Raw genomic sequence first — 25,815 nt, 5'->3', positions numbered from 1 at the left:
CCTACAAGATGTACAGAGATAAAGATAAAGTAGAGCCTAAAGGAATGACCAGCCAATGCCTGGCCCAACCTGAGATCTTCCCCATGGGCGAGAGCCAACCCCTACACTATGAATGAGACTCGGCTGTGTTTATAGACAGTAGCCTAACTTAACCATTGTTTGAGAGGCTCCACTCAGCTACTGGTTGAATCAAATTCTGAGACAGCCAAGCATTAGGTGGATCTCGACAGTCCTGTGGAAGAGTGGGAGGGAAGGATCAAAGTCCCTGGAGGGGACAAGAATGCTCCAAGAAGACCAACAGAGTCAACTAACATAGACTTTGGGGGCTTACAGAAATGGAAGCACCAACCAAAGAGCATGCATGGCCTGGACTTAGGCCCCCTACACACATGTAACCGATGGGCAGGTTGATCTTCATGTGGGTCACCTAGTAAGTTGAGTAAGTGCTGTCTATGACATGGACTCTGTTGCCTACTTCCGATCACTTTGCTCTAACTGGGCTGCCTTGCTCATTCCTGATGTGACTTAATATGCTGGGGTTTGTGGGCTGGGGGCTCCTTTTTTCTGAGCCATAGGGGAAAGATGGTAGGAGGGAGGGAGGGAGCAGAAGGGGAAGAGGAAGAAGGCTAAGATCAGGATGTAAAGTAAATATATAAATTAAAAATAAATAGTGAAAAATAAAATAATTCTCATTAATTTAATTTTTAAAATACATTTATAAAACCTAACTTTTATTTTTGGTTGTTGTCTTTTAATTTTTATATTTTACATTATATTGTGTCTACAGAGTACAGAGGCCATCCAGTGCCTTTAATTCTTCATTTACACCTTTACTTTCCCTCTTTTATTTCAACGAACAACCATTCTGCTCTCCTAAATTACCAGACAAGGATGTTACATGCCTATGTCAGCTCACATTAGTGTACTTTTAAAACACTCCAGATTGTATACAACTGAAGAAAAATAAGTGTTCTCCATGCTGAGGAAACCATCATTTTGTATCCTAGAACATACATCCTTCTCTTCAAAGACATTAATGAAGACACAATCAGTTATCACTTTGAAAAACTGCAGAACTGAAAACTCTTGGAACAAAGTTCCAGAAGAACTGATTATGCAGCAAGACTATCTTATTTCCTACAGGAGCTGTCATTTGACGAAAGCCAGGGTGCCCATAACAGACATAAATTCCACAGAAATCAAAATCGCTCTGCAGCCTTCACATTCAGTTCTTGAATGTAAGGAGGAAGGAGTGAAAACGCCTCCCACTTCTTTTAGGTTTCACAGCCAAGGGGTTACTCGAAGGGAAAGTATGCCTGGAAAATTATGGCGAAAACATTTAAGAAATTACACATTGCTTTCACATTGAGCATTTCTACGTGGGATTTTTTTCAGCAAAGATGATTTTCCAAACAGTAATTTACTACCACTGAAACAGATTTCTTAATCAAATATATTATGTACATGAAATCTTGATTTGACAATTTAATTTAACCTGGGACATGTTCTGGTTGTGTTTGCATTAGTATCTTTTGCTAGCATAGCCGTAACAAGACGATCTGAGAATGGATACGTAACAATGGTGCTTGAAGTTTCTATTCTCTGCAGGGGAAAGAGCAGGTGGTCAACTCCTGATGGCCATGGTGCAGGACAAAGGGGCTCTAGATATTAATCAGCAAGTCAGCTGACTACACAATTAACCCGACAAAAACATGGCTGCAGATTCCACGGAAGTGCTTTTAATTATATAAGACAGACAAAAGCCAATTCCATGACATTTTTAAAGGAAATCTGTTCCCTGTCCATGTATAATTTCTGCCTTCACTGGAAGCTTAATATTTCCACTTCCATGCTACCTTTTAGAAAAGGACTAATAGCTTGTGTTCATATACAATATTAAAATTGTCTTCTGAAAAGATTAGGCTCATGAACTAAAAGAGGTAGTCAGTTCATTTGCAGGCACTCTCTTGTTTAGTCCCTAGGGTCTCAAGCCACACCAGGAGGGTCCCCGTCTTCACTCTGCCTTGTGCTGTGTTCTATGGAATAAGAATATAGTTCCAATGGGCGTGCATTTCAGCTTACCACACAGCGTGTCTTTTCATTTTCATAGACAAGACACCCATGTTAGGAAATCAAGCACTTAGGGGGCAAACTTTGACCTAAGAAATGAACCATAATTAATTTAATGACTATGTTGAACCATGTCAATTTTAGGATGATGGGAACTCAAACAATGACAATGAGAAATGACAAACAACAGTTGTACTCTGGGATTCTGCATTCAGTGGAGTGAATTCTCATCTAAACTCCAACCACTAACCACAACTAATGTAGCTATGGACTAGTCCAGGTTGGTTTGAAGACCAGGGTGCAGGATATTCATAATGCCAGGTAGCTCAGTACCTACCTCAAAGCCAGGACTCACGGGAGACTGAAACATGACGGTGAAAGAGCAGAGAGAAGGCAAAGGGGAAGAATAAAAGGAGAGAAAGACAAAAACAAAGTTACTATAGAAAAGCAGTGCATATTAGTCAGTGCTGCTTAACATAGGCACATGTGTTATCAGAACAAAGCAAAATGCCTCACTAGTCAGTTTTGTGGACACACCAATGTCCAAACAAAAATGGTTTTAAAACATAAATGGAACAGGAGGCACTAAATCACAGATTGAAAACATTTTGAGATTGTGAGTGGTGGTTTAAAAAAAATAAAATAAAGATCCCTTAGTGATGAGAGACGGTTCGTGTACCCTGTTAAAAAAAAATTAGAGTCAAAATGAAGTATTTTTGACCTTTAAGTCAAAGATTAGGTTTTCTTCACAATAATTCTTGCTCTTGATGTGAAATGGAGAAAAAGGTCATTAGAGTCATCAAATATTGCATAGCTGGTAGCTGCCTGCAGGCAAGACTTAGCTGAAGCACAATGTTTATGTGCTTGGGGATGACAAACCTGGGATGGCCAGACAAAGAGGTCTAAGAAGACAAAGACAGAGGCTCCTCCCTCTTTCCTCTCTGCTGCCACCATGCCATCCAGACTGAGGAAGACCCGGAAACTCTGGGGCCACATAAGCCAAGGCCTGGGCAGCACTGGTAAGCACCGCGAGCACCCTGAAGGCCGGGGGAATGCTGAAGGCAGGCATCACCACAGGATTAACTTCTACAAATACCACCCAGGTGACTTTGGGGAAGTCGGTGTGAGGCATTGCCACTTAAAGAGGAACGAGAGCTGCTGCCCAACTGTTCACATGGATAAACTGTGGACACTGGTCAGTGAGCAGACACGGGTCAAGGCTGCAAAAAGGACTGGAGCTGCTCCCATCACTAAGGTTGTGGGATCGCATTACTACAAAGTTCTGGGGAAGGGCAAGCTCCCTAAGCAGCCAGTCATTGTGAAGGCAAAACTCTTTAGCAGAAGAGCTGAGGAGAAGATTAAGGGTGTTGGAGGTGCCAGTGTCCTGGTGGCTCAAAGCTCCCCTGGGGGGTTAATTGAATGCTAACATTTTCCATGTTTAAAGAAAAAGGCAAATACAGGTGGTGCGGAGATGGCTCTCTGGTTAAGAGTAACTGCTGCTCTTCCAGAGAATCAGAGTCTGATTCCTAGCACCTGCAGGACTGCTAACAACTGTTGTCTGCAAATCCAGTTTCAGAGAGTCAAACCCTGTTTCTCACTTGTGATGACACTAGGCATGCAAGTGATGCACAGATATGCATTCAAGCAAAATACCAATACTTATTAAAATAAAGTGTAAAAAATTAAATTATTTTTAAAAAGGATACAGCTATGTCTACAGTTCGTTTTTTTCTCATTTTGTTGATATCTGATCATACTCAAAGTTAAAATACCATTTGAAAGTAAAAAAAAAAACATATTTTAAAAGAAAAGTTTCAATAAAAATATAAACAGTTAAGCAGAGACCATTAATCTGGAAATTTATATTGAATGTATTGTTTTTTATCTTTCTCTTTTAAAACAAAAGGAAAGATGCTGGTAATTCTATTTCATAGTTATTTTCTTTTTACTTACTAAATAAACTGCTGTTCATTCAGAAAAATATTACTTGTTTTTGAAACCTCTGTATCTTGATTTGTAATATACAGCCATTTACTCAGGGGCAGTTAGGAGCTGTATATAATTAGAATGATGTTTTTACAAAATAAATTGGCATTCAATGCAATATATGAAGTTTGTGACTTAGTGAGTAAAAAAATGGGGAAATCAGAAATTCAAATAATAACTCATTTGAAATAGACCGAAACATGGCTTTTGAGGAAAAAAATCATGAACTTGCACATAAGTAGTATTATGGGACAGAAAAAACAAAACAAAACAAAACAAGAAAACAAACAAACAGAAAACCCAAATAAGTTTCTCAATTTCCTAAGTAAGACAGTGTCGCAGTCATCTATGTATGGGGCATCCTAACTTACAGTTTTCTTAACTATTGGTCGTGAGGACCTTTCAGTCTCATCTCCCATCAAAATTTATCCTTCAGAGTTTGATGTGTGAATATAGACAAGACAAGATGCATTAAACTCAATAACTTATCACTTCCGAAAAGTATTTTTCTCATACAATATCTATGGTTTCACGAGGGTAAATATATTTTATATTGATGTAGTTTAAGAACCCTGGCTTCATTATTACAAGATTCCTTTGACCATTAGTTATGCTCAGTAGGTACCATAACTTCCACTACGTGGATTTACCAAGAAACACTTAATAACTATTTTTCTGATCAAGATTGATTTATTTGCAATTTTTGCATGGGTTCCTGTCTGATATGTATGCATGTTCATGTGTGTGTTGGTATGTGGACATGTATGTGTGTACATGTGTACATTATAGTATGCGTGCATGCAGAGGCCTGGTGTTGACTTTGGGTGTCTTCCTGAATTACTCTTCACTTTATACTTTGAGGCAGGTTCTTTCACTTGAGCTCACAGCTTGAACATCCTGTCTCTGCTGCTGAACAATGGGATTATAGCATTAATGTGGGTCCAGGAGATCTTAATTCTGGGTCTCACACAGTGCTGTGGGTCATTTACCCACCAAATCACCTCTCCAGTCTTACTTGCAGACATTCTGTTAAATAACTGTTTTCTAGCAAAATACTAGAACCCATACTGATGACAATGTCTTTTTACCCTGTTGTCTTAGAATCATCAAAATTTTCCCTAGATCACTGAGAAAGAGACCCCCTATTACAGCGCACATTTTGTATATATGCATGATAGTGTAACAGCTTTTCTTTTGCTTTGGCTTGAATTAAAGGAAGATCATATGAATTTTATATTTTTTTTGCATTTTTGGCAAATAGTACTATAGAAAACAATGGCAATCAGATACCATGACTTTCAGCATGCCATAGCACATTAATTTTAATATTTTATCTAAAGTCTGTACTTCTTATTAATGAATAATGACAGTTTTCTAACCCTATTTCTAAACTTATTTTAACTTAATTAAAGGAATCTCAGAATGTAATCAATAATATTTCCAATATAACATTTTATCCTTACCTTACATGAACTTTGAAAAACTTCTCCAATGTCTTTCTACTTGGACATCTATAACATACTTTTTCATCAGTGATTATCAACCTGTGAGTCATGACCCCTTTGGACATCACATATCAGATATACCAAATATCAGATATTAACATTAAAATTCATAACAGCATCAACATCACAGTTATGAAAAAGCAACAAATTGGTTGGGGAGCCCACCACAACATGAAGAACCATATTAAAGGGTCACAGTATTATGAAAGTTGAAAAACCACTGATTTAGGTAATTTTAAAGTTGAAATGTATAAGAAGTGAGGGGTATAAAATTTTAGGTATAAATCTTGATGAGGTTTTGCATATATACACATGGGATTTCTTTCCAGACAATATACAGAATTCTTCTAGCCTCCTAAATTGTTCACATTTGCTCCCTCCCAGCTGGCATCCCACTAGGTGGAAGCATTATTTTCCTGTTTTTCAATATAAACTGGATTTGTCTCAATTGAAATTCATATCCTGAATCCACAGTACTTGTGTCTAACTTCTTGTTAAAGATAGGGGTCTCATTATGCTATCCTGAGTGATCACAAACTCTTCAATCATTGCATTTTTCCGGAGCCTCCTGATCTGGAACTATAGACATGAACTACCACCCCCAGCTTGATTCTTTTATTTAAATATTGTTTTGTGAAATTCACCTGTGTTGTTGAATGAATAGTAATTCCGTAATCACACACACTATATATAGACATAGCCTACTGAGTTAGGTGCTTTTATGTACATAGTTTTAGGGCTGGAAGCTGTAGTCACATAATCTCAAAAATACATTTACTTAAATAAGACCTGCATCATGACAATGCTAGGTGACATGCCAGCATGTATGGGAGACACTCACAAGGCTCCCTTCCTGCAGTCGATGGCTTCTGAGGGAGAATCAGTTTTCTCTGGGGATAAATTCCCTGATAAATTATCCCTATCACAATGAACGGGCTCTTGATTTGAATAATGCCCAGTTTCTTGATTCATATCTTTTTCCTCAGCGATTTAAGGTTTTTTTTATTTTTTTAACAAAAATTTCCTATTTCAATATTTTTATTTATTTTTCTCTGTTATTTTCTAGAAAATCACAGTGTACCTAGTGTTGATGTGCATATGGTTTGGATCAGGGTTAATGTATGTCCCAGACTGGACATGATGGAGCACACTCTTAGTCACAGCTCTTAGGAGGCAAAGACATGAAGATCTCTGTGATTTCCAGGCCAGTCCTGTCTACCTCCTGAGCTCAAGGATAGCCAGCAGGACACAGTGTACAAAGTGAGAGCCTGTCTTGAAAAAACTCCTATTTCCCATACAGATATTTAATGAATTCCAGAAACATTTACTCAGATGTCCATTCTTCATAGCAGTTCCACTCTACATGTTAACCAACCAGACTGTGTGCAGCTTCTTATTCTATTGTAATTTTCTGTGTGTATTAATAATATAATATTATCTTAAAAGTTTATATTTGAACACTGTGTAATACCATATTATGTTCAATGTGTTTTCACATACAGCAATTCTCCAATTTTATTTTCTATCAGGGATTGTCGATAGTGACATCATTGATGTTTGGGGCTGGATACCTTTCATACTGGAAAAGCCCGGCTTGTTGACTTTCTGTGACTGGTACTTCAAGTCCTAACTGCCTTGGTAGCTCATAGATACCTTCAAATTTAGTTTCTTTTTTCCTTTTCTTTCATATTTTACTTAGAGTTTACAATTCTTCCAGGTGGGAAAACTGATTTGGTACAAGCTCCTCCTCCACATTCAAGGACAAAAGGAAGAAGAGTTGTAAAATTGTTGGCTAAGGTTAGGCCTTGTGTAGCTTTGTTTTAACTGATGTTGACTCATAAAGAAAGAGGTGAACAAAAAGTAGAAAAATAAAATCTGTGGAGTTAGACGTATCTTAACAGACATGTAAGTACATGTAGTATGTCCTAATTAAGGACGCACTTTCAGTTTTACTTTTCTTTGCTTCTGATAATACAATTAATGGCTTATAAAAACTGCGTCCTTGTACAGTTTATTTTTGAGGCCCTGATGGTTTTGATAAATCACCACACTGGCCTGTCTTAGAAGATAGGTGCCGTAGGTAGAGCATCATGGATGAGGGTTATCGACAACACAGACGATGCGTAAAACTCCCAATACAGCAGATATATTTTATCCTTCTATCTTAACAGATCTATGTAAGTCTGAGGCTCAATCTGTGTGCATAAATTGGATGAATGAGTAGAATAACCATGTCTTATTATGTATGTAAATTAACAATCCTCTAGTCAAAATAGGCAGTTATGACATAGAAAAATTTTTTTCCTTACTTTTAGAAAAAAATGTACACATATTATCACAGACTTATCCAGCGGACATTCTAGAGGAATTAATGAACAATATCATCTTTCCGTAGATCATCATCCTTCTCAGAAATAGGTAGGTTTTTTATTATAAATAGTACTAAAAAGTTTTACTATTATTTCTATGATATCATCCCTTCTTAGAATTCATTTTGCCTAAAGGGAGACATATTTGCCATGGTCCAAGTACGGCTGGCCAGAGCAGGCTCAGTTTGCTCCTACCTGCACTAGGCAAGATGAAACAAACCCTACAGAGAGATGAAAGGCAGACAAATGTGTCCAAACTTCTGAGAATCTAGATGAAAGACACTCAGACACGCCCTCGAGTACACATAAAGCATAATTCTGAGAACAAACATGCTGAGTACGTCACAGATGTTGTTTCTGAGGGAATTGACATTTAAACTTTATCCGGATGACAGTTTATACAAGGCTATCTTTCAGTGTCTCAGGGCCCTAAGTTCTTTCTTTTTTAATGAATAGTTTAATTGTTTTTATTTTATTTTTGAGGCCCTGGTGGTTTTTATAAATCACTGCAATCTTCTTTGATCACAATTTCATTAGTACTCTTTGCAGAAATGTTAAAGGCCACTTTGAAAACTGAATAAATTTTAGAGTACGTTACTAAAGGGATTTTCATTCATCAGCGGAACACTAATAGATTTTGACATTTCTGTAAAATATATCTTATAATCAAGTAATTCAAATATTTAAATAATTATTTCAGTTGCTTAAATACACCAATTAATTTGGTTTAAAAACAAAGAAATATACATTAAAGGTGTAGTCATATAACCTAAATCATGGTTACAGATGAGTTACATATTTTATTTATGCATAGATTTGATTTGGTATATAAATTTATTTTATCTATAAAATCTAAACTAGCTATATGTAATGATTCAAAGTATGTATGCATGCCTTTGTGTGCACATTTATATGTGAATATATAGATACATATATTTTGTGTACAAATATAATAATATATAAAATATATAAAACAAAGCATGTGGCAGTACATACAATTATTGATACAAGGCAAAATATGTATCATCTAAATTAGATTATCAAGATCCTAATCTACCATAATTATAAGTAGTTTAAACTTTGGATTTCTTGTCTTGTGTAAGAATAATTCTTAAAAAGCCTATCCTCAATTTAAGCATGACCTAATTTATTTATAACCTAACTTTTATATAATTCCAATGTCCTTATTCCAAACATTATACCTTGCAATGATTGAAGCTGCCCCTACTGCAATTCTTGTGACTTATAAAAATCACTAATTTTAATTTATAATTCAACCACAGAACTTCAAAGCAGAGTAAATAACGGTAATTATATTATGATAGAATTTTTGAGTTAGTACTTTTCTATAAAACTGTCATTTATTCTAATTAACTCCAATTTACAGGACTCCCCAGAATCCCATAAAGTACCTTCTGAATGGTAAGAGGTATCCTAGTCTTCTAACTGCTACAAAGATATAGTACCTGTCTTCCCTTATAGTTTCAGTTAAAAAAAAAATGAAAACATTGAGTGTGGTGGGCATGCCATTAATCCCAGCAGTCAGGGAGGCAGAGGCCAGTGAGTCATGCTGAGACTGAGGCCAGCCTAGTCTACAAAGTGGGTGCAGGAACTCAAACTGTACCCCCTCCTCCCAAAAACAAAAAGAGAAATGAAGAAAAGAAAGGAAGGAAGGAAGGAAGGAAGGAAGGAAGGAAGGAAGAGAGCCACCACAAAAGCAATACAAGGATAGACTACAGGGGGTGACTATTTGTAAAGATAAGTGACCACCTGACATGTGGCTTAGTCTAGAATAAAGTTTAAGTCATTTAAAGTCATAACCAGATACTCTTCACATAACAACAATTACAAATTGTCATATATAACTCCAAAACTTATATCCACCGAAGGTCAAGGTAGATTTGGTTGATCTCAATAGCCTGGTAATTCTTACTTTTGCTTTTCATCCATTTCTGTGATAGCTATGCTATAATGTGTCAGCGTAATAGCTAGAGATTAAAGGAGACAAGAAAAAGATGGAGCATCAAGTCATTAGCAGTTTCAGAACTCCATTCTTGTTTTAAATGACTTACACAATAATCACACTATGCTTCTCCCAATGTTTGGAAAACAAAAATTATTTCCTTAACAAATGTTGTCACCATATCCATCAGCTGCTTCACAGACACTAGAAATATTTTAATTATTAAGTGCAGTTATCTTCATGGCACTTGTTAATGTTCAGTGATAAACTTGTATGAATATCAGTAATACCAAGCAGTAGGAATTTGGTGGTTTCCTAAAGGCAAATTTCAAATTCTAGCTCAGAAGAGATATTCAGTATGCCACAAGTACTTGAATACTCTGCAGAAGAGACCATCATTTGCAACAGTAACACATTTGTTCACACAGCTCAGGCCTTATGACCATGATGAAGCCTCACATATTTTTCAGTTTCACAAAACTCAGGGAAGAAAGCAAACACAAAGCTGTTGGATATTTCATGATGCACTGACCAACCTACAAGAGAGACCCCGTAGAAACACAGTTCTCACACATGGGCTGTGTCTCCCTCCCAGTGTGCTCTGCTGGCCTGACACTGGTATCACAACATCCCCCAGATTTCTCAAGCAAGTGGGGAACGGATAAAGAGTAGTAGAGGCTCATACCAGCAGAGGCTCATCAGGGCCACTGGTGGAGAACTCCGCAGATGATGTGCGGACAGTGCTGAGCCCAGTGAGGGAAACATTTGAGAGCCGCCTTCTTCTCACCCCACTGCAATTGTTAGGGATTTTAAATGCACATCTCTTATGGTAATTCAGACCACATCCTGAAAAACAAACATAAGAATAGCTGTCATTTCACCAGAAATTAAATCTATTCCATCATTACTTATAAATTAAGAATTTGAAAACATAGCATGACATCAATTTGTCTTGATGCTACTTGGAAATACAAATTTTCTCCTGTGTTTTCTCTGATTCTTTTGCTCCTTATTTGAACATGGGTTGTTGTTGTAAAATTTCAACAACTTCCCTGCTGGAAATGGTATGTATGTATGTATGTATGTATGTATGTATGTATGTATGTATGTATGTATGTATTTGTAATGATGTGAATATATTGAAGTTGGATTCAGAAAGATCTACAAATATATTTATAAGCAGATTAAACCATTCTAAGCTGCTATCATTACTTACTTGCATACATGACCCTGAATATATTATTTCATCTCAATTTTTCAGTCTGTAAAATAGAGATAAAAATATCCACTCCACAGAATAAAGATGATATAAAGTACATACACTTATTGCTTTCCTGATAGCAGGTATTTGGAAGCAAATTTCCCGCTTTGGGAAGTTTTATTTTCTTCCAATAAATATGCTAGATTACCGGTATCTGATACTCAAAAGTTCCCTAGGTGTCATAAAATAGATCAGACAACTTTTCATAAAATATATCCTACAATTTTGCCACCCAGATATTTAGAGCTTAGTGAAGCTATGGTCTTGAGTTTGGCTCTTCCAGAGAGCAAAATGAGATACGTTCACTTGCTTGTTGTTTTAGGTATATGTAGAATGTTACGAGGTGACAGAACTATCTAACGAGATTTCAAAGAATTGCCTGGGAAGATAGGTGCTATAGCAGATGAGAGTCCCCGTAGGCCAGAAAGGACAATGTGTGGCTGTATAAGAGATAAAAGAGAGAGGATAACAATACAGTGGAGGATAACGATACAGTGGAGACCCCAAGAGTTTGGAGATGCCATGAAAATGGGTTGTTTGCTCAGGAAAGATAGTCATCATGTAGAATCAGCCTGAGAGAGGCCACCTGTGGCACAACCAGCAAGGCCATGAGAGCAGGGCTGCCTAAGCCAGGGTGAGATCCACTATGCCACCAGGTGGCCTAGATATTGGGGATGAAGCTACAAGATTTGAATCTTTAAATTTTGGAAGTATGTTATGAACAACAAACAAGCAAACAAAATCCCCCCAGATTACAGGGAATAGGCCCGCGGGGGTGGGGGTAGGGGTAGGGGAGACTTGGATTTGGAATTTTGATGGATGCTGGCACTGTGAGGCTATGGATTTTCTTAGTGGTGGACTCAGGACATTTGGCATTGTGATACTGGCATACACTGGCACACAGGTTTTGCGCATCTGAGACAGAGGGTAATCATTTGCATTTGGAATGCCCACTGAGTGCCCCAGTGTTGAAAACTCTGCCCAGCTGGCGGACTCCTGAGAGGGTTAGGGACTTTAGGAAGACAGTTAAGACATAACACACTGGGGACATGCCTGCAAAGCAGACCCTTTATCTGGAATGTCAGTCGCTCCGCTGTCATGAGGTGAGTGATACTGCTTAGCTGTGCATGCTTTTCCCTGAGGTTCTGCCTCCTTTTAGACCCAGGGACAATGGAGCCAAGTGACCATGGGCTTAAGCCTCTGACACCATGGGCCAAATCAAATCCTTCCTGCTTTAATTTCAGGTGTTTGCCACAGTGAACGGAATCTAATTAAAACAACACACTTCAGGCATGGTTTCTTCTAGACTTCTCTCTCTGAACTTCCACTGCACTGGTAAGAATTAAACAACTATGGCAACATTATTTACAGGTTGTATCCCAAATGGGTGAGCACAGTAGCCATACTTCAAAGCACGCCATCTTCCCCAATAGAGAACACAGCGGAGGCATGCATGCGGCCTTGGGCCTTGACAGTAGTGTTTTTGAACACTGTGGTGTCAGGGTCAAGGGGTTCACTGCAGAGGAATGATCAAACCGCCATCTGGTGTGAAAACAGCCACGGACGTTCCATTTTACCTACTCAGCATCGGAACGACCTTGGGTGGTCAATTAACCATCTCAATCTCTGCGCCTTTTGAAGCTTATTATTCTGATTTTTGGCTTAAATAATATGGGGGATCTTAGTTTTAATTTCTGGCTGAAATATCCCATGCAGCACAGAGGGAGCTACTTCTTCTACTTAAGGAAAGAGGTGGGAACTAGGCTTGAAGATGAGGTAAAAAGGTCAGAGACTGGAAACTTCAAAACTGAACAAAATATTCCATAAATGGTGGTACTGACATAAAGATGACTGGAGGGTGCTTATGAGAGCGTCATGGAAGTCACACAGAAGCAGCAGCTTCAGCTCACCTTAAGTGTGGTAGGGGCAGCACAGCAACTCACCTTCGCATTTAAGGCCTTGGCGTACCAGCCCCCACAGCATCTCTCCGCAGTGATCACAAAAAGCAGGGGCTCTGTATGAATGAACGAAGAGAGCATGGGGCCGGATCTGGAAGTCTTCGAAGGTGGCTGAAGCTGCAGAAACAGCATGTTGAAAAAACCTGAATAAATAGACTGATCTGCAAACAAGCACGCCCGGTAATCAGTGAGCGGGCAGGGAGGTGACTCTGTAAACAAAGTTATGGAAAACCAGTCATGTGTAGTGGTGCATGTCTGTGATCAGCATGTGGGAGGTGGAGGCAAGAAGATATAAGGCCAGCCTTTAGTACAGAGTGTGTGCAGTGTTGGCGTAGGTTACGTGACACATAGTCTTAACATCCTACAAATCATACAGAAAATGAGATGCAGCCTAGCTTGTGCATTCAGCCATTAGGCTTTATCCTGAAATGCAGCATTATGTCTGGTGGCACAGCAGCCTTTCACTTCTCCTTTTCTGCATGGCAATATTTCACATTTTTTCAATAACAATAAAATGCTAAAAAAGAAATGGCAAAATCACACGATAAGCAGTCTACTTCATGTATACCTGCTGTAAGTTAAAAAACATTTCCCTCTTCACCCCTAGTGAGGAGCTGCTCACTGTTGGTAGCTTCTGGGAGAGGGGAAGTCAGTTTCCTCTAAGAGTGTGTGTGGTCCTTGGTTGGTTGACCGTGCTCCAGAGGGTGGCTCACACCCAATGGAATGATGGGGATCACAAGCTGGACTCAGAGGTCGTGAGTCTGGGAAGGCATGGGCAGGTGAGGGTGAATCTGGTACGCACCAAGGAGTAGAGTGGGAGCGGAATATGATCAAAATATATTGTATGCTTGTATGAAAGTCCCAAAGACTTAATAAAAGCATTATAGTGAATGTAGTTTGCGTTTCCCCTAAGGCATTCAAATGCATTAATAAAATGAAACAGTGACATGTTGAAACCAGACAGATCTGAAAACAGTGTTTTCAGACGAAGAGGAACACTATGTGAGGAACAGTAAAGCAGAAGGGTGCACTTAGAGTAGACATCTCTGACCACCCTCTTCTTAGAGGGATAATGATGCTTTAACACACAAAAAATAAAACCAAACATTAAAAGTGTGACCTCTCAATAACCCCGGAGCTTCTTCATGAACATATCCAGTAGAAGGGTTAATACACATGGACCAGCCATGGTCTATTTTGAGAAAGACATCAATAGCTCCATTCAGGATGGAGGGCACCTTTGTTACTTTCTATGTACCGCCTATTCTGTGATGTACTCATAAAGACAACTGGTGCACATGAGTTCAGTTATACTTTTCTAAGTATATTTTTATATTATAAAAGTGGCCCGCATTTCTGCTGCTGATCAAATTAAGAAAGAGAAAGTGAAAGACTGGACACAGTTGCATCTTTCAGACTTCACTGCCCTTGTGAGCTCATGATCAATGTTCACTCTTAAGGCAGAACGTGCTCTCCAGGCAGTCAGAAGAGCTGTGAGAACCACTGACATCACCTGTAAGACAGCACACATAATCACCACGAGTCTCAGTATCTCCCTCTTGAGAAGGGTTGCTCGACAGTGGTGCTCTCAAGCCCCTTAAACCTTGAACCAGCACTAATAGGAGAAGTCAACCCTAGACACTTGTTTCCTCGCGGCATATTCCTAGTGAATTCTGGAGAAAGTATGGTGCAAATCAGAGACTATGTAGATTAACAATATTATTGACAACGCTTTTCTCAATCAATCAGTAAAAAATGTGCTTATGATTTGGGTACCACTCATACATGCTGGTGATTGGGTTAAAATTTATCTAATCTGGAAAATGTTAAATTCTCTTAAAAACTGATCTCTTATACTCATGCGTAATTTCTCCCGAGACCATTAAAGAAAACACTTGAATACACTGTGCCAATCATTCACTCCTAGGCCCCTTCACCTTCTAATCCACCTTCCCCAGGACCAAACAACCACGATAATACTATGACAGTAATTAGTTGAATAATTATTGTAGTTTTCAAAATACGAAACACTAAAATTTGACAATACAAATAGCAAGCTGCGTTGAGACATTTTAGGAATTAATCAAGAAGAATATAAATAATTAAACTAAAGATTTTCAATGACAACTCCCTCTCTAATTTATGTCAGGTAAATTTGTAGGTTTTTTTTTTTTTGGTTTTTTTTTTTTTTTGGTTTTTGAAGGGGATTAACATTCATAAGCAGTTAGCACCCTTGACTTATGTTTAAATGCCACATTACTAAAGTTCAATTTTAATATTCTCCTGTTAATTTTAGAATAATTAAATACATTTTTAAAATAAAACTACTAAGCACGGTGGTGAGGTTTTGCATCCATTTGAAATCAGAGCACAACATCCATTCATTATGAATTTACCTGTTCTGCACCCTGGGGGAAATCAGCATTAGCTGAGTATATGCATGCAGGCTTCCCTAATCACAAAATCGCACTTCAGAGATAATCACTTAGCACAGGCAAACAAAGCGAGGGCTGCAATTCTATTTCATTTAAGTTTTGGAATCAAAATGGACAGACAAGAATAGGAATATTAGCATGTCTAGAGATTCCAAGAAGGGAACAATGAGCCTGTCATAATCAATCAGCCGACCTAAATTAAAACGATATGACAGGGAAACAAACTGAACACAATGGGCCCTCATACTGGTATTTGTGTCTCTTTGATTTGCGCTATTCACAGTCTATTGTTACACTCCAGCATGCAAGAGAGGAGAAAATGACATGCTTTCCTTAGTCACTGAACATTTGAAACAGGTAATTGAGCCAAAAATCTTAATATAATCAGTAGTTCTTTACAGGTTTATTATAAATTGTTGGGCAAAATGGACTAAACTGGTTAGCAGGACAGAAGAAATGAGGCTCCTGAAGCAAAATAAATCATCTCTGGAGGTCAAAGCTATTTGCATAATAAAGTAAAACAATGTCAGATCTTCCAAGATTTTCAGTAATTTTTTTTTAATGGCTATTTTGGCAGTTTGGGAGCAGCATTAACTCTTTGCAGCCATGACAGTTTGGGACCAATATACATGTGATTAACACATTTATGGTAACACGCTTATAATAAAATCATTGCATTTGTTGTTTTTACAAGCAATCTAAAGGTGGGTATTGTTACCCCACTATACATACAGATGAGAAGAGTTGAACAGAAATTATGGCAAGACATTGAATAATGTCGGATCTAGACTCAGCTAGTCTCCACAGCAGACTTGTACAAACTCAGTTATCACAATTTGTTTTGTTTGTTCTTTTTAAAACAGTGTCATTATGTGTACTGGAACAGAGTGGTTCTCAACAGCACAGAGGAAATGGGAGTTGCTCTGTGTTCAAGGTAGACTGGTCCAGTCAAAACATTCAGGCCAGCCTGGGATATACAGAAGATGCTGCTTCCAAAGACCAAAAGGAATGCTGAAAACTATGATCCAATGTGACACGTAACCTGGTATAAGTATGCATACTTATTTCAGAGACAGTAAAAATGTTGGAGAAACGTAAAATTCCATGAAATCAAGTTTAGAATGCATTTCAGTTCATTATCAGTCTTTTAAGACACATCTTGCACAACATTTCTGATTTCAAAGCCATCTTACCTCATTAGTTTGGAGTCACAAGCATTATCTTTTCTAATGGTAATTCATAGTTTAGAATGAGTTGTAGCTTGTGCTTCATGGGAACCAATGGTATCACATGAATCCTTAAGTCTAAGTCCAGGAAAAATGCTTCGGGGGTTTTCGTAATTCTAGAGATGCCCTTCTTCCTTAGTACCTAGACTATTAAAAGAAGCTTCTGGATGCCAGCACCCCACCCCACCCCCACATTCATACTGTCACTGTTTCAGCTTCCAAGTCCTCAAAATTAACTGCAACAGAAATACAAAAATCATCCTTTGCTACCTGAGAGCTTTCCAGTTAGGATGGCCCCACGAGGCAACATTTTACAGCATTTGTAAAGACCTGCGACAGCAGAAAGCCTTTGTTTACACTCAGGCTCCAATACAAATCATAAGCACTACTCATGGCGCAGTTGCAATCACAAGCCTTAAACTAGGCCCTTCATGCCTTCCTAAAGTCAAACTTAGAGGCCTGAAGTATAAAGTTGGTTTACATCGTGTTTTGTTTATCGTCAAAGCCTACTCGGCAGACAACTGTGAATGTGAATGTGATGTAGAAGCAGCCCCATGTACAATAAGAAAGTGTGTCAGTGTCCGTAGGAAAAGTAGAGGTGAGTTCTTGAGTCTGTCTCTGAAGAAGATAGACTTCATTAAGCAGGAACACCCTATGCTACTCTGAAGGACGGGTTGTTTAGACACAGGGAATAAATAGAAAAAGAGAGAAAGTCGTATACTCAGGTTTCATTACAGAAATTTAGAAGATTAACGTTTTTGTATAATTACTGTGGCATCTTCACCCTTTTCTGGTACACTGGGATGATGGGTAGCACCTGAATAATGCCAACAAAGAGCGCCTGCATTGAAAGGACTGAGACCCAGGTGTGCCTCAGCGGTGGTAAATGGCACCTGGGCCTGACTACACTCTGCTCCCTCCTATGAATTGACACAGGGGCTGGTTAAGCTTCCTTTTTCTCCAAGCCACTTCTATAATGAAATCTCTTTTCATGCCCTACTGATGAAATCATCCTTGCCGTTCACATTTTATTAACCCTGGAAACAGTAAGCATCAAGAAGGGCCATAGCACTCCAGAAGCAACATTTCAGCCTCTTGTAATACCACCTTCAAATAGTTGAGAAAAAAAATTTTTTAATTAAATTTCACTTTTGACTTAACATCTAACATACTAAACACAAATAAGATGCAATGACGAGAACCTAGGGCGCTGTGAATATGCCAGGCCAGAAACCATAGCAACCACGACAACATCAGGACATATAGTTAAAGCTATTGATTAGGCATCTCAGAAGGTTCTGGATATTGTAAGTGCATGATTCAGTAAGAAAAGATGAAAAGGAAAGCAGAGCACATTACATACATGCATTACATATGATTCTGAATAAAAACACACTAACACACACACACACAGGGAATCCATCTGGAATCGTATAATGTATGGCAGATTAACAACACAAAAACAATCTACAAAAATGAACTGTATCAGAGGCAGAAGGGGCCATGCAAGGGCAGGCTGAGGTAAGAAGGACGAGAAGAGGCCTTCAGGCTACTTTTCATGTGAAAAACAGAAGCCTGACCCACAGCAGATAGGAGTTCAATTCTAGAATACAAGATGAGCCAAACGATCCCATTGCATTCACGCTTTAGTCTTTTCCATTAAAATGAACCATCTTTAAGAAAACAGCAGAAGGAAGACCATGTTCCAGAAGAAAATCAAGTTTATGAGGCATAAGCAGATTATCCCAGATTCAGGTTCTTTAAATGAATAATTTTTAACAACCCCAAACACAAAGTACAGAGGCACAGAAGCTGCCTTTTAGGAAATTATCCATATAAATTACTTTATTTTTATTTTATGCATATGGGAGTTTTGCCTGAATATATATGTCTGTGAGTCATGTGCATGCCTGTTGACAGGAAAGGCCAGAGACAGAGTTGGATGTTCCAAGACTAGAGATACTGATGGTTATATGGATGCTGGGAATTGAGGCATGTTACCCTAGAAGGGCAGCATATGCTCTGAACCACTGATCAAGCTCTCTAGCACCTATATCTGAAATTAATTTTTTTCAAATATAGTATATCTGTACCATTTCCCTTCCCTTTCCTCTCTCCCAAACCTTGGATACTTCTTCTTGCTCTTCTTCACATTCATGTCTTCTTTTTCATTCATTATTTTACATATATAGCAATGTCATACACCCATGTAAACACATAAATGCAAATTAGTCTATATGTTTCTTATAACGTGTGTATATTTTCAGGGTTGAGCATTTGGTACTGCATCACCAACTGGGGTGGTCTTCCCTGGGGAAGACTATTCTCTCTCTCTCAGGACCCCTTAGTTGCCTGTAGTCCTTTTTTCTGTAGGGGTGAAACTTAACTTTTAATGAAATCTTGTGTCTAGTGAGATTTTTCTAAAGTCTTCTTAAAAATATTTTAGTAAAGATGACAAGTTTTATAGGAGAAAAAGGAAGATATTTAGCCTTACTTGAAATAAAATATTCTATAAAGTGGTATTTTAAAATGATGGTTTATAAGAAAAAACTTCAATAGGATAGGCATAATTAATAATCCAGAGATATGGTATACAAGAGTTTAAAATATAATAAAACCATAAAAGGTCAACAATGATGGGACATCCTATAAAAGCCATTCATAATTAGCAAACCTGGGAGAAATACACCTTAGAACTTAAGCCTTGGATAACAGCTTCTGAAAGAAGAGAGGCTCATGTCAAGTCCTGTGTGCCCTAACAAGTTCACCAGGCATTGGTTGTTGGTTCCAAACTCAGGATAACATAGATGGCCCTAATCAAACTCTGTGAGACACTAAAGAAAACCAGAATAAATAGTCATAATAGATTTATTCACAATAATTATGCCATGGGTCACAGAGAGCAAATTATATTTACTGATTTCAGGTATATTGAATATAATTACAGCACTTAGTGAAATATATCTAACTGGGCTCGATGCTAAGACAAGGCATAAATCCTATTAGGAAAATTACTACACATTCTATCTGACAAAAAAATTCTTTGCCCACACCCTTCACCCACTCTCCTTTTTTGAGCCAGAAGACAGCACGACATAAGAAATGTCTGATGGCAGTATTAACTCCTATTCAAGAGGCATTTCAGGGTGTACTCATGAAGGAGATAACACACAAGGAGGCTCCCTCTCCTTTTTCACAGGGCTTTGAGCTTCATAGCCCTCATAAAACATTTATTTTGGAGATATCACCAAGGCCTAAATAGATACAAATCAGACATAATAAGTATTTTACAATTGGAAATATATGAATTGTATACATATATACATATACATTATATACACATATATTATAATGAAAAGAGACAGAAGCAAAATGAAAATATTTCAGGATATCTCTGTCTACACTGAAACAAGGCGGCAAAAATAATCCTCTTAGAAAACTTCCTTCTCCCAACATTACTGCTGAATGATTCTTTTACATATCTTCCTTTGTATTTTGTAAGCAAGTGCCTTCATCTTGCTCACTCCTAACTATGCTCCAACTAACTGATCTGCTCGGAGAAGTCTTTCTGGTCTCGAATGCTCACCACCATCTGTAGTAAAGTCCCACTTACTTTGATCTATACTCTCCTGAGCATATTTCTTTTTCTTAGACAAATTGTCCTTTGACAATTTCAAGTATATCTATAGTGAATATATATGCACACATATATACATATACATCCATAGTAACTACTGCTATCTCCTCTACTTCCTATCATCCACCCACCTCTTTATAACCATCCTTTTCCTTACATATCTCTATCTCACACTCCTATCTATTGTGTTTGTTTGTTTGTTTGTTCATTTGTTTGTGACCCACTGATTTAGTCAGGGATATCTATGTGAGTTACCATGTGTTCAGAGCTATCCATTGGAGCATCCCAGACTCACCAGTGGACAAGAATCTGAAGACAATCTCTCTCTATTCCAGACTCTGACAATAAGCAGTTGTTCACATGTAAGGAGTAAGACCTAGTAAGCCCTCTTCCCATACATGACTGATGGCTGTCAAAGCCAGTCCGTGAAACTCATTAGAGAATCCCTCATCTTTGGGGAGTACCTGAACACAGTGGTTGCATCATGCCTAAAGAATGACATCTCATACTCCTCCCTTTCTTATATTCTTCTCAGCTCCTTTTCCTCAGTGTTCCCTGATCCTTAGATGGGATATCTCATTTACGGTTAGACTCTCAACCATCATTCATTTTCAGCATCATGGTAGCCATTTGCTATAGAGAAAGGCTTCAATGTTAGAGGAGGAGAGTAGATTTTATCTATGAGTATGAAAATAGGAATGTAGAAGTCATTTTGAAATTGTACATTTATTTATACAGTAGTAGCTTTTGCTATTGGGCTGACAACTTCAACAGACATAGGTTGTTGACTAGGCATGCAGAAAAAAAAGTTATCGATTCTCCCTTTGGAGAGGCCTCTAATTCAGTGTGTTTAAACATACACAGTGCTACGATTGCACAGACGGGTATATCTAACCTGAACGGGTGGCATTTCAGAAAGTGTAAAACAATCAACCTAGGGACAAAGACATCATGTGTCTTACTCAGCTATGAATCCTATAAGTGTTCTTCCTACTTTTTCCTCTAGGAATTCCATAGCGTCAGGTTATATGCAGAGGTCCTACATCAATTTATAGCTGACTTTTGTATACAATGTGAGATAAAGACCAGTTTTATTCTTCTGCATGTGGATATGCCAGTTTCTTAGCACCATTTCTTAAAGGTGCTGTCCTTCTTCCAGTGTAGATTTGGACATATTTGTTAAAATTCCTATGTACATGTAGTTGAACCAACATTGATTTACATCTACGTCCTCTGGTTTATTCCAGTAATTTATGTCTTTTTTTCTCCCAGAAGTGTGTCGTTTTCATTACTGTAGTTCTATATATAACTTGAAATCAGGTTGGGTGACATCTCCTGCATTAGTCTTTATTTCCGGGATTGCTTTGGCCATCTTCAGTCTTTTGTGCCTCCATTTAAATTTTTAGTTAATTTTCTTCTCTATCTGTAAAGACTGTCATCCAAATTTTTGTTTGGATTCTATTAATTCTGTAGATTACTTCTGATATCATGGTAATTTACATAATAATAATTCATGAGCAGCTTACAGGCATATTTCTATGACAAAATTTATCACTGTTTACTAAATCATCAATCTGATCACATATGGCACAACAGATTGTAGGAGAACAGAGATCAAAACAGATGCACCTTTGTAGAATAAAGTCATGCCCACCTACCACCCAAGGTGTCTGCTTTACTAAGTCCTAATAATAAGTTTACAAAAAGCCCATCAGAATCACAATTTGAATCATATTACCAATGGCTTCAGAGAAGTCTTCCCAGAGACGTCTTTGCTAGTACGTTTCGACCTTTCAGGCACTATGGTAATGGTAAAAACCATGGACATGGTATGAGAGCTGGTCTGGGCTCTAACTTAAGTTACTGCCAATAGATATCTTGGACAACAAGCCTTAGATCTCTGCACCTCATTGGTTTTTCTTGGAAACTTGGAAAGGGAAAATATCCTTGTTGGGCTCTAAAGGGGACACAGCTAAATTGGCAGCCTTTGACATTTCGGTCGAGTGATCACTCAAAATTCTTAGCAAAGTGATTAAGAGTGTGGCCTTTGAAATCAGAACTATTAAAGTGTGAACCACAGTTATTAATATTGTTTACATTGATTGCTATTATCACAACACCCAGTGCTAATGGAAAGGAATGAAGCTCTTTATTACCAATCAACAGCACTTAAACCTAAGGATTTGAAAAATATATATTATTGTTTCTTCATTCTATTCCACAAAGAATATTTGCATGCCACAGAATAAGGCTTTTCTATCCACTGTTCTGGTTGACCATAATTAAACAAGGCTAAGTCCATAGGGCTGCTTCTAGTTCCTTCTCTAATGCGAATCAATTAACAGTTAGGAATTACAGTGAGGAAAGAAGGGTCACCATATCCTGATGGGACTGAATGACAAATGCCACAGCTGGAAAGAGATTAGAGAACATCTCGGGTCAAGAAAGAATGCAAATGGTTACCCCATGTGTCTAGCACAGAGGAAAAAGAAAATTAAGTAAAAATGTCATGGAGTCAAATTTGAGCTAATGAGTGCATACTCTGCAGGTACTCTGAACAGAGGAGCGAAAGGTCAAGTCTGTTGCTTAGAAAGCGTCTTCATGTACAGGAGACTTTATACCTTTAAAAAGGATAATGATCTAATTTACATGAGGAACACCAGCATACAAATTACTCTTTAGGCTCCTAACCAATGGATTGTAGACAAAGCCGAGATACAGAATTATATCGAAATGAGGGCAACAGGACTTCCTGGGGCCAACTGCATCACTGTTGTCCAATATATTTGCATGTAGAGGCTCCAAGCTGAGATCCTGTATGTTTGGAGTCAGGTTTTTTAAAGTCTTGCTATATTTTTCATAAAACAGATGTTTATATCTGAATTTTAAGCATAAATCTCTAAAAGCTGTGAAATCTGCTAGGCATTTCCCCAAGAACAAAAGGTTTTCAAGTACTGCTGAATCCCTTTTTACTCTGCTGAAGGTTCCCACTGCCAACAGCATTGTGTTGCTAGACAACAACAGTATTTTAAATTTTTATTAATAATTTCAGACATAGCCAGGTATGCTGGTGCACATCTGTAACCCCAGGACTCGGGGAGGAAGAGACAGGTGGATCTGTGTGAGTTCAAGGATAGCCTGGTCAAAACAAGCCCAGCACAGACAAGGCTACACAGATACACAGAGAAATCCTACTTTGAAATACTAAAAAAATATTTCAGACATACATATAATGTGTTTTGATCCATGGCACCTCTCATTCTTTTCTCTCTATACCTCAACCTCCCCTTTTCCCCACCTTCATGTGCTCTTTTTACTTTAACCTACTAAATCCACTTAGTGCTGCCCATGTGTGCACAGGCAGCCTCTTTGGACCCCCATCCTTGAATAAAACTAATGCTTTCCCCTTAACAGCATTGACTGTCAATTCATCTCCCATTAGGGTTGGAACTTCCACTATCAATGTTGTGATTTTGTTTGGCTTGATTTTACACAGGTCTTATGCATGTTGTCACAGCCACTATCTGTCTTTATGTCTAATGGTCCTGTCATGCACGGCAATTACTCTTTCATAGTAGATGCCCACTACTTCTGGCTCTTAATGATCTTTCAAATTCTTCTTCCATGATGGTTCCTAAGCACTCTAGGAAAGGAAGGTGATACAGATGTCTCATTTAGAGTTGAACATTAACATTTCATAATCTCTTATTCTCCTCATGTTGGACAGTTGTGGGTCTCTGTATTATTACTATCCACTATGTAAAAACAAAATCTCTGATGAGGGTTAAGAAACAAATTACTTCCCCTTCTCAGTGAGATTTAAGAATCCTCCCTTGGGTCCTTGTTACTTATTTTCTTTGAATCTGTGAATCATAGTATGTTTATCCTGTACTCTATGGCTAAAATCATTTATAAGTGAGTACAGACCATTTGTGTCTGTCTTGGTCTGGGTTACCTTACTCAGGATGATATAGTCTAGTTCTATCCTTTTGCCTACAAATTTTATGATTTCTTTGTTTTTAATACCTGAGTAGTATTTCATTGTATAAATATATCAGTTTCTTTATCCATTTTTTTTATTTAAGGGGCATCTTAGTTGTTTCCAGATAAGGAAAGATACTTATATCTTACTCAGAAGAGGGACTAGAATAGACAGCGGAAGTCGTTGAAGAGAGAGAACCAAGTAGGAGAGGTAGCACATAGAGAGGTATTCATCAGACTATAGAGAGACGAGACACTAGGGAGGAGGTATCTATGTGACAAGCTGGAGACCTCAGACAAGGTAGGCTTCTGAAAGGATGTGGAGGTGAATTTAGCTGAGATTCCTAGCAACAGGGGTCACCAAGACTGAGGAGAACACCCTCCAACTACACAGGACTCCTAGGGGAGGGAAGGGAACACCAAACCACCCACAAACACTTCAACCCAATATTTACCTGGCCTACAAGATGTGCTGGCATAAAGATAGAGCAGAGACTGAGTGAATGTCCAACCTGACACCCACCCGATGGGAGAGAGCCAACCCCGGACACTAATAACAATATTCTGCTATACACAGAAAAGAGCCTATCATAGATGTACTCTGAGAGGCTTCACCCAGGAGCAGATCAAAACAGATTCTGAGACTTACAGCCAAACATTGGGCACATCATAGAGAGTCTTGTGGAGAAGTAGGAGGAAGGATAGAAAGACCTGGAGGTGACAGGAGCTGCACAAGAAGATGGACAGAGCCCACTAACCAGGACCCAGAAGGCTTTGTGGAGATTGAAGCTCCCAACCAAGAACCCAGCATGGACTGGACATAGGACCCTTACACAGATGTAGCTAATAGACAGCTTGGGCTTCATCTGGGCCCCTAGTAAGGGGAACAGGGACTGTCTCTGACTTGGGCTCTATTGCCTGCTTTTTGATCACTTCCCCCTGCCAGGGCTGCCTTTCCAGACAATAGAGGAAGAGGATACTCAGTCCTGATACAACTTGATGATCTGGGTTGGGTTTGTGTGTATGGGTGTACCCCTTTTCTGAGAAATAGGGGATGGGGGAGAGGAAGATGGAAGGAGGATGGGACTGGGAGGAGAGGAGGGAGAGGTGTGCCTTTGGGATGAAAAGTGAATAAATTAAATAATTAATTAAAAAAAGAAACACACTAATCTTTGAGTATAAGAATAAGAACATAAAGGAGAATTTATTATTGTGTCCATTTGACAGAATATGACTACTAGGTTCTTCCTACGCCCCATGAGGAGACAGACACAGGTTACTGTCTCAGGTCACTGGCACCAAAAATTACTCCTCCTTGTGGATCAGGCCTTCAATACTATCAAAGTGGCTGATGATTCCCACAATAGCTGTGCCACTGTTCTACAAGTGGGCATATCTTGCCAGGACAGTCATATTGTTTTTCA

The 25,815-nt window shown here is 38.5% G+C and overlaps 2 protein-coding genes and 1 long non-coding RNA gene across 6 annotated transcripts in view; 2 read left to right on the top strand and 1 right to left on the bottom strand.

The window, feature by feature from the left end:
- Positions 1–16,866, top strand: part of LOC311604200 — a 49,102-nt gene extending 32,236 nt beyond the window's left edge. For both annotated transcript variants that reach the window (XR_014781395.1, XR_014781396.1), the window contains 3 exons: positions 7,877–7,979; positions 12,399–12,489; positions 16,411–16,866. This is a non-coding gene — a long non-coding RNA (uncharacterized lncRNA). The remainder of the gene's footprint in view (positions 1–7,876; positions 7,980–12,398; positions 12,490–16,410) is intronic.
- PRKD1 (protein kinase D1) overlaps positions 1–25,815 on the bottom strand; it is a 300,126-nt gene that overhangs the window by 71,122 nt on the left and 203,189 nt on the right. For 2 of the 3 annotated variants that reach the window (XM_084793725.1, XM_084793727.1), the window contains exons 3-5: positions 13,098–13,229; positions 10,579–10,739; positions 2,408–2,431 (exon numbers count right to left, since the gene is read on the bottom strand). In XM_084793725.1, the coding sequence (XP_084649851.1) occupies positions 2,408–2,431; positions 10,579–10,739; positions 13,098–13,229 (317 nt within the window). The remainder of the gene's footprint in view (positions 1–2,407; positions 2,432–10,578; positions 10,740–13,097; positions 13,230–25,815) is intronic. The other variant, XM_084793726.1, reaches the window with a different exon arrangement.
- On the top strand, positions 2,556–3,654 carry LOC311604199 (large ribosomal subunit protein uL15-like). The gene has a single exon (XM_084793728.1). The coding sequence runs from the start codon at positions 3,023–3,025 to the stop codon at positions 3,494–3,496; it is 474 nt and encodes a 157-aa protein (XP_084649854.1). The 5' UTR covers positions 2,556–3,022; the 3' UTR covers positions 3,497–3,654.

The sequence above is a fragment of the Acomys minous genome, assembly GCF_964271855.1.
Source record: "Acomys minous genome assembly, chromosome: 8".
Taxonomy (NCBI): domain Eukaryota; kingdom Metazoa; phylum Chordata; class Mammalia; order Rodentia; family Muridae; genus Acomys; species Acomys minous.
The sequence above is the reverse complement of the archived record's forward strand: the minus strand, read 5'-3'. Positions and strand labels throughout refer to the sequence as shown.

Coding starts and splice junctions, on each gene's coding strand:
- LOC311604199 (XM_084793728.1), top strand. CDS start 3,023: ATGCCATCCAGACTGAGGAAGACCCGGAAACTCTGGGGCCACATAAGC.